Source organism: Mizuhopecten yessoensis, unplaced genomic scaffold (assembly GCF_002113885.1).
Source record: "Mizuhopecten yessoensis strain PY_sf001 unplaced genomic scaffold, ASM211388v2 scaffold10143, whole genome shotgun sequence".
NCBI classification, from domain to species: Eukaryota; Metazoa; Mollusca; class Bivalvia; order Pectinida; family Pectinidae; genus Mizuhopecten; species Mizuhopecten yessoensis.
This window is the reverse complement of record NW_018408400.1, coordinates 41,797-50,942: the sequence shown is the minus strand read 5'-3', so window position 1 is coordinate 50,942 and position 9,146 is coordinate 41,797. Positions and strand designations below refer to the sequence as shown.

The 9,146-nt window shown below is 40.2% G+C and overlaps 1 protein-coding gene across 1 annotated transcript in view; it reads left to right on the top strand.

Moving 5' to 3' along the window:
* The first annotated feature begins 202 nt into the window (after window positions 1-202).
* Window positions 203-9,146, top strand: part of LOC110459623 (mucin-5AC-like) — a 46,252-nt gene continuing 37,308 nt past the window's right edge. Inside the window, exons 1-3 of the mRNA XM_021511969.1 lie at window positions 203-286; window positions 1,602-1,856; window positions 3,484-6,148. Coding sequence (XP_021367644.1) covers window positions 1,616-1,856; window positions 3,484-6,148 — 2,906 coding nt within the window. The 5' untranslated portion in view covers window positions 203-286; window positions 1,602-1,615. The remainder of the gene's footprint in view (window positions 287-1,601; window positions 1,857-3,483; window positions 6,149-9,146) is intronic.

Sequence of the window (9,146 nt, the reverse complement as noted above, 5' to 3'; positions counted from 1 at the left end):
GAACACACGCTTTATACGGCGTCCCTGTCTAATCAAACCGTTTTTGGAAGGGGCACACAAATCCTTAAAATATGTTTTATACCACTTGTACTTGTGTTTGAAAATAGATATGTTTTACACCTAAAAACATTGTAGATTTCCCGCCTTAACAGCATCAGTATCTACGCTCTTCAATGGGAGACAACTCTCGTTTTCTTATGTTTGAAAACGAGGCATCGCGCCAGAACCAGTTTGATTTAGTTGGATGATGAATTCGGATACATAGCTCATGAGTACTCTATTCAAGGTAAATATGTGATCAAAATTGATCGAATTCACATTTTCGCTATGGCAATATGCTGCTTATTCCTATATGTCCCAGTAAATCTGTCAGTCATCATTAGTAACTAGATAAACACTGTGTGCTACTTAAATGTCAATCAAGTGTCGGGAACTGAAAGTAGACTTTCGAATTTCGGCTTCCGTTTTAAAATCTTACTTCTTAATCAATAATTCGTCGTATCGACGAATTGCTATTTTTTTGAGAGAAAACTTCGAAAGCAAGGTTCGTTGCTATAATTTACAGCCCTATTTCATTATTTGCGATGCTATAAACAGGTCGGAGGTAAGTTTATATCATATTCATCGGAAAGTAAAGCATTTCTCTTCGACCAAATTATATACAAAAATTTCATATGAAATGAAATACATGTAGGCTTCAATATATATTGGTGATAATCCTGAACGTAACAGTTATATAACAGTTATATAACAGTTAAACTGTTATATATAACAGTTATATAAATTACTGTTTACACTACTAGGCCTAGTTTTGGGAATTGCTTCATAAAAAAAATATGTAGAGAAACATTCACCAAAATGGGTAAAATGAGATGGGTACTTTATAACTACCAAGTTGCAAGCAGAAATGTTGTTTGGGTGACTCGTTAGCCGTGATCACTAACGCGCACAGTCATACTACTGTTTGAAATCAAGTGGAGCTTCAGAACACTCACTCTGCCAAGAATTTCAGTTCGATCCCCAGCGGCGGCGGATAAAAAAGAGAGATATCTGATAGGGTTAGTTGTTATCCCTGCGCAGTGATCATCAACCCAGTCTAGTTCAGCTGCATCCCCCTCCTTTTTGTAAGTTTTCACCCCCAAAGTCAATAATATTTACAACACAGGTTCATGCAGGTATCCCCTTGTTAGGTGTACTTTATTATTGTAACCTATATCTGTAACAAGCTAGCTGTATGGTTGGTTGCAGGCACCACTGTATGTTATCGGGACAGGAGAAAGTGCACATTCAGACTGGGATTAGAACCAAGATCTCCAAACTGGAGACAGATGGCTTACGCTATTGCGCTCTAACCAACTGAGCTACGTACGCGTATACATAGATGGTCTAGTTTGGGACATTTAAAAGTGGTAGTGATTTGTGAAAGTGAGGGATTCTCATTTTGAATAAAACAAAAGGCAAGGTTGAGGTTTGTGTTGGAAAATCAAGTCTCATACATCTGGATTGTTCAGCCCAAAAGGCAAATGGAAGTAACTGCTTGAAATTTATAATGGAAATGCATTTAGAATTATAGAATTTTACTGCAGTTTTTGTTTGAATAGTTTTTAGATGAGACATGGCGAGTCCTCAACTCTCTCTGTTGGAAAACTCCTTAAAGCAGCAACTGATGCCCATCTTTGCCAATCTGAGTGAGGATATACTAGACATTTGTGTCCGTGACCCAAGTAACCTCTCCAACCTTCAGTTGTGTATTGACGATTTGCTGGAATTGCGTACCTATACACGACATCTGGCTGTATCTACTGCAGACTCCTCGGATAGCTGGAGACGAGATCCAGTGGTCGTTGACTCTGATGGTAAGTCTATCTGATAGTCAAAACTATGTCAAATTTTGGCCAAATGAAAGCTAGTTATAAAGTGTGTACAGTTTTAGAATTTCCTATATCTCCACTGGTGTTGCTCAGCAAAGTAATCGTGTTGGTGGCCTTGTACACAGAATTTTAACCATGCTTGCACACTAAAAACACATGGTATCTCAAGAAAAACGTATTGTTAGCATATCTATGGCTGTCTAATTATAACCTTATAAATAAATATTTATGTATGGTCTATTTCATAGCACCTTTATTCTTAACTAACAATATAGTGGTGCCATTTTAAAACTGTCAGACAGAACTAGTTATGACATTTTATGGGTTGACACACTATCCAGATAAACTGCAGTAAGTTCTATTGGATGCTTTTCATTATTTATTTTGGACTTACACTGTACATGTATGTGAGAATCAGTGGCTACACTTTGAAATGGTTCCACAAGGAAGCTGGTACACTGTATGCTCGGCTTCATTTGAGTACCGATAAAGTCCTTTGAATTCAACCAAATATAAGGTTAGACTTGCATGGATATAATCATAAATTTCTTGACCCTGGGGTCTCACGTTACCCCCTGGGGAGGGGGTAAACTTTATTATAGTTTATATAGGGAAATCACATTTTGGACCAACATTTGTTTAATTGCCATTGGAAGTAATTCAATTTGGGTTAGCATTATCAGTATTGGATAGCAGTTTGATGGTATGCACATGTCAGCCCTGACTGACCCCCAGGGGCTGATGGGTGGGGCCAAAAAGGGTTGAATTGACTGAAATTTCAAAAATCTTCTTCTCAAGACCCAGATATGGTAGAATCAAATACTCTTCATAGATGGAAGGGTCTTAAGGTGCTTTACCAAAATTGTGAATTTCATGACCCTGGGGTCTGGCGTTAACCCCTGGGGAAGGAGGGGGGGGGGCAAAATTTGTTATGGTTTATAATGGCAAATGATACTTTGAATATTACATGTTGATAACTTGATTGGAATTATAACCCTAAGTTGACAGTTTGATACTTTGTAAATTTTGAGCCAGCCCTACCCCCAAGGGCTGTAGGGTGGGGCCCAATGGAGTCTGTGTGCTAAAATAAAATTTCTTCATTTTCCTTGTTTAGAATCAGAGGTGCTAGTTTCAAATACTTTTCAGTCTTAAATCTGCATGCTAGATATTGAATAAGGTGGTTTTATTGTTTTTTGTCACTTTGAATAATATTTCTGTTCATGTTAAAAACAAAAATCAACTCTCTGTATAAATGTATCGGGTGACCGTTAAGGCCCATGGGCCTCTTGTTTCAAATACATTGCACTTTTCTTATGCAAGTACAAATGCAAATCTACGTGCAAACCCCATAACCATCTGATAAATTTCCTCAGTACCACTGACACTATTCTAATATCTAGACTAGGAAGGGTCATCTTAGCTTCCAAGCATCCCTAGCTTTACAAAGGAATAAAGAGAGAAGAACCATTTCAGGGATACATTGATTAAAGGTAAGAGAGACCTACATTATATGCTACAAGGAGGATGGGCGATTATTAGGGATATCTTCAAAATTTGAAAATAAAGGGAAGTAATCACTTTCAGCAGTTTTAACATCTATTTTCTGTTGTAGATGATGGTGACCTTGTCAGTGCTCTTCTAAGTGCAGAAAGTCAGGAGGTGCAGATCACCCAGCAATTTCCCCCCACTCGCAGGCTAGACACTGATTGTCTTCTGACAGATGTTGATTCATCAAAGAAAAAAAGGGGTTCTTCAATGAAAATTCGTGAGGCAACATTTATCTGTCCCAGTCCTGGTAATAATGTAGACACTAGTGTCAGTCTGTTGGATGAGGTAGAGTTTGACAATGATCTTCCACGATTGTCTACCCCAAGTAAAACAAAAACAAATTCTCCAGCTGACCACAAAGTATCTGCCAACAATGCCACACCGTCCTCCAGGGCAAATACCAGTACCTCTATACTGGACGCAGGTCACACAGCTGTGGTGCAGCAATGGCGACAAAACCAAATTCAGTCCCTCTTCACTTCACCAACGAAAGCAAGGACAAATGAAGCAGGACCTAAATCACAAATAAGCGATATAACATGTGACTCTCAAACTGTTTTCCAGACTAAAAGCAAAAGTGCTGATGTTTGTGTGGCTAAAATTGACCAGAAGCCTAAATCAGCTGTCTCTGGGATACTTTCTCCTGCCAAGCTAAAGCTGCCTGGATCTCCACTGAAAGAGAAATTGCCTATTTCCAACTCACACAAGTACAGATTCAATCCAGACTCGTTTCACTCCAGTCCTGCCCAAGTTATTCGTCCTTCTGTTTTCAACCCAGGTAAAAATGCTACAGAACCACTAACTGCAGGTACATCAAACGTGCCACATGACACATTAACAACTAACAGTGTTGTACCACTGACCTCAGGCACATCGCAAGACACAACACCAAAACAGATAAAGTTTAAAAAATCCCTCATCCTACCAGGGGACCGGTTACCAGCCACCACAGCAACTTCAAAGACCCCTCTTACTTCAACATCAGACAAACAACAGAGCAGTGTTTCAAATAGACTTCCGGCACTCGACACACTGACAAGAGCATCACAGAACAATGGGTTGTCAGCTGAAACTTCAAATTTAAATGTGCTAAAATCTCTAAATGGAAAGGAAGTTTTACATTCCACAACAAACGGATCACAGAAAGCTGATTACAGTAACAGGCCATGGCTTCATGATCAGTCGCAGAGATCTTCAAATGCAAACCAGGTACTTATCCCTTCAAAATCACCTCAGAAAACTTCAAGCAAATGTCCATGGATTCCAGAACCTGTGGCAACCTCAAATTCACCTCATCCTCTTACTTCAAATAAATTACAGGGTTCCAGTGGACCACAGAGTGAAATTTCAAACAAATGGCCATGGCTACAGACAACATCAAGTACAAACTCAACACAATCTTCAAATTCAAGCAAGCATCAGACTGTGTCTCAAGTATCACAGAATTCAACCATCAATAGCAAGTATCAGACTGTGTCTCAAGTACCAAAGACTTCAACCATCAATAGCAAGCATCAGACTGTGTCTCAAGTACCACATAATTCAACCATCAATAGCAAGTATCAGACTGTGTCTCAATTACCAAAGACTTCAACCATCAATAGCAAGCATCAGACTGTGTCTCAAGTACCACATAATTCAACCATCAGTAGCAAGTATCAGACTGTATCTCAAGTACCAAAGACTTCAACCATCAATAGCAAGCATCAGACTGTGTCTCAAGTACCACAGACTTCAACCATCAGTAGCAAGCATCAGACTGTGTCTCAAGTACCACAGAATTCAACCATCAATAGCAAATATCAGACTGTGTCTCAAGTACCACAGAGTTCAACCATCAATAGCAAATATCAGGCTGTGTCTCAAGTACCACAGACTTCAACCATCAATAGCAAATATCAGGCTGTGTCTCAAGTACCACAGAGTTCTACCATCAGTAAGTCACTGGAATCAATAACCTCTTTAATACAATCTACAGATTGTAAAAAAACACATGTCACATCAAATGCACCAAATCATTTATTGGTTAGCAGACCACTGGCATCAAAATCAACTGTGGCGCAATTTACAAATTGTAATAGACTACTTGTCACATCAAAAACACCACAGAATCCAACCATCAACAAGTCGTTGGTACCAACACCAACAGTGACACAACACAACAGTTCTAGTGTTCAGAGGGTGTCAGAGGGACCACATGATTCATCCTTGAGTAGGCCACCATCCATGTTGAGAAGACAGCAGTCTGCTTATTCTACTTCAAAGGCAGAAGTACCAACAACAGCCAAGTTGTCTGTGACAGCAAATATACCATTAACATCAAATATACCATCAACAGCAAAAATACCATCAGCAGCAAAGATACCGTCAACAGGAAACACATCATCAAATACATTACCTGGTAGTTCTAATGATAACATTGTGGCCTCAGCATCTGGAGACTGGAGGGCTACACCAAACATAAAGCCACCATCTTCTATGTCAAAAGATGGAATACAGGTCCTAACTGATCAGTCACGAATAACCAATTCTAATACAATACTTCCTGCTGCATCTTTGGGCAAGGCACAAGACTCAAAGGCTGTTAGTGCTTCACAGACAGCATTGTCAAACAGAATCCCTACTGCTGTCCCCAAACTTAATGATCAGGCAGCCCTACCTGTCCATCTCAAAGCTGCTGCTCCTGGCGTAACCAAGCCAAAAGCAGATCTGTCGGCTGTCACAGCAAGGTAAGGCAATGACAACTTCAGGCTGGAATGTTTCTATCTCGTCTTTCCTGGTGCGTAGGCATGAAAGTCAAACAGCACAAAACACAAGTCCCTCTGTGATCTCTTGTTACTAAATTCCCAGGTAAGAGGTGAGACAAAATGAGTCAGTCAGTATGTAGGCATGTGGGTAAGGAAAATTGTACATGAGGGTTTAGAATTAGGGTCAAAACTGTTCTTTGCCGCAAGGTTCTGAGCTCCAATACTACGGCATGTGGGTAAGGAAAATTGAACATAAGGGTTTAGAATTTGGGTCAAAACTGAGCTTCGTCGCAAGGTTCTGAGCCCCAATACTACACTTGAGCGTAAAATTTCACTATACCTCATACTTACTGGTTGACTCTACTAAATGTATCAAATCACTTCACTAAAGCTAGTGTAAAGATATTGGCAAACCTGTGATTAAGTAATTATATATATATAAGTGCCTATTTAGACAATATTTCAGACAGTGTCACATTAGCGTTTGTATTACATGTAATGTTGACATGCAGTTAAGTTAGGTAATAAACAAATATACAGGTATTGGACAGTGTGTCCATGGCCAGCCACCAGGTAATATATACAGGTATATTGGACAGTGTGTCTTGCCATCAGAATCGGGTAATATACCGGTATACAGGTACGTACTGGACATGGTGTCAATGGCCAACAGATAGGATAATTATATTACTTCCTATACTTTGTTTACAATGTGTGTTAAGGATATGGCCATGTGTATATACCGGTAACTTCCCTCTTGACCACTGGTCATCTTATTGAAACTGTAACCCTAGAGTTAGTCGTTGTGTGATATTCTGTAGTATTGTTGGATTATCAAGAGGCTGTCAATGACCTTTCCTTACAAATCCCAGCTATGTTACACCCTGTATGGGTAGCGTGTATGTGTGCTGTACATTTGGTAGTGTATGGGGTGTTCTGACGAGGATGGAGGTCCTTCTTTGTACCTGTGTTTATCTGTATGTGTACCTGATGCTGATGATAAGCAAGGAAAGAACTGGGTAATTATAGATAATCAGCTGGCTCCAGTTTTACATTCAAAACAATTTCTTTTTAACTACTGGGAGGTCAATGGCGTGATGCAAAACAATATAATGTAAAATAATTATGAGATTTGTGTTTAAAATTAGTTATGAATAAAATGATACTGATCTGTCTGTAATTTATACTTTTCGGATAGCATTAATTATTACTTTTCAAATTTAAAAGTAGTAAATGGATACCGTGCACGTGTAATACACAGTTTTTTGCTCACCTGGTGGAGCTCTGTTTGAAGTTTGTTCTCGCTATAGTACTGGATGGATCTTTCTGAAATTTTATTATGTACTTACAGCACCTACCATGGAGTGCTATATCTTTACTTCATACTAATTATTTTAAACATATTCAGGTGAGCAATATACAGGCCCTCTGGGCCTCTTGTTTTAGCTCACCTGGTCCAAATTCGAAGGACCATGGTGCGCTTATGCCATACCGCAGCGTCCGACGTCCGTCAACTTTTCCTTTAAAACGCGTACGCTGTACTAGTCGGTTGGTGTGGCCCCCCCTGGGGGCTGAGGGGCGGGACCCAAAAGGGGAAATATAGCATATTCTTTAAAATCTTTCTTCTGTAGGAATGAAAGGATTTGTTCCATATTTGGTCTGAAGCATCCTTGGGTGAAGGGGAACCAATTTTGTATAAACCGTGGGTCTGGCCCGACAGGGGCCTGAGGGCGGGGCCCCATAAGGGAAACATAGCAAATTATTCTTTAAAATCCTTCTGCTTCTGTAGGAATGAAAGGATTTGGTCCATATTTGGTGTGAAGCATCCTTAGGGAAAGGGGAACCAATTTTGTATAAAAAAGCTGGGTGTGGCCCCCCCTGGGACCTGAGGGGTGGGGCCCCAATAGGGGAAATAGAGGTAAAACCTTTATAATCCTTCTTCTACCATAGGGGTTTAAAGGATTTTAAGGGTCTGGAGCACCCTTGTGCAAAAGGGACTCAATTTCGTATAAACAGCGAGTGTGCCCCTCCCCCCCCCCCTGGGGGCAGAAGGGAGTGGCCCAATAGGGGAAACATAGCAAATTCTTCAAAATCCTTCTTCTGTAGTAATGACAGGATTTTGTCCAAATTTGGTATGGAGTATCCTTGGGTAAAAGGGAACCAATTTTGTATAACGGTGTGTCTGACACCCCTGGAGGCAGAGAGGCGGGGCCCAATAGGGAAAATAGAGGTAAAACCTTTAAAATCCTTCTTCTACCATAGGGGTTAAAGGATTTTGTCCTAATTTAGTCTGAAGCATCCTTGGGCCATTATGGGACTCAATTTTGTATAAACGGTGGGTATGACCCCCTAGGGGCATAGGGGTGGGGCTCTGTTTGGAGTTTGTACTCGCTATATCTCAAGTACTGGATGGATCTTTCTGAAATTTCATATGTACTTACAGCCCCTACCATGGAGTGCTATATCTTTACTTCATACCAATTATTTTAAACATATTCAGGTGAGCGATACAGGCCATCTGGGCCTCTTGTTTGTGTTAAAATTAAGTTTGAAGTTGGGGGTGCGCAAATAACATAGCTATAGATGTTTTCAGGATTTGCTCAAGTGACCTATTCCAATCACTTTCCGTGCGTCGTGCCTAAACTTTTTACATTATCAACTTTTTCTCCAGAACCAGTGGATGGAATTTTTTCAAACTTGGTCAGAATCATCCTTGGTAGATGAGGCTATCAAATTGTAAAATTGGGATTCCTACCCCAACCCTAGGGGCCAGGGCGGGGCTCAAAAGGGAAAATTAACCAATATTTCAAAAATCTTCTTCTCCAGACTCAGAGGTATTACAGTCATTTTCTCTGCATGGATGGAAAGATCATCAGGGGCTTTATTTAAATTGTAAATTTCAGGACCCCCGAGCTATCCGTTCTCCCTTGGGGAGGGGGTAAAGTTTACTATAGTTTATATAGGGAAACAACACTTTTGG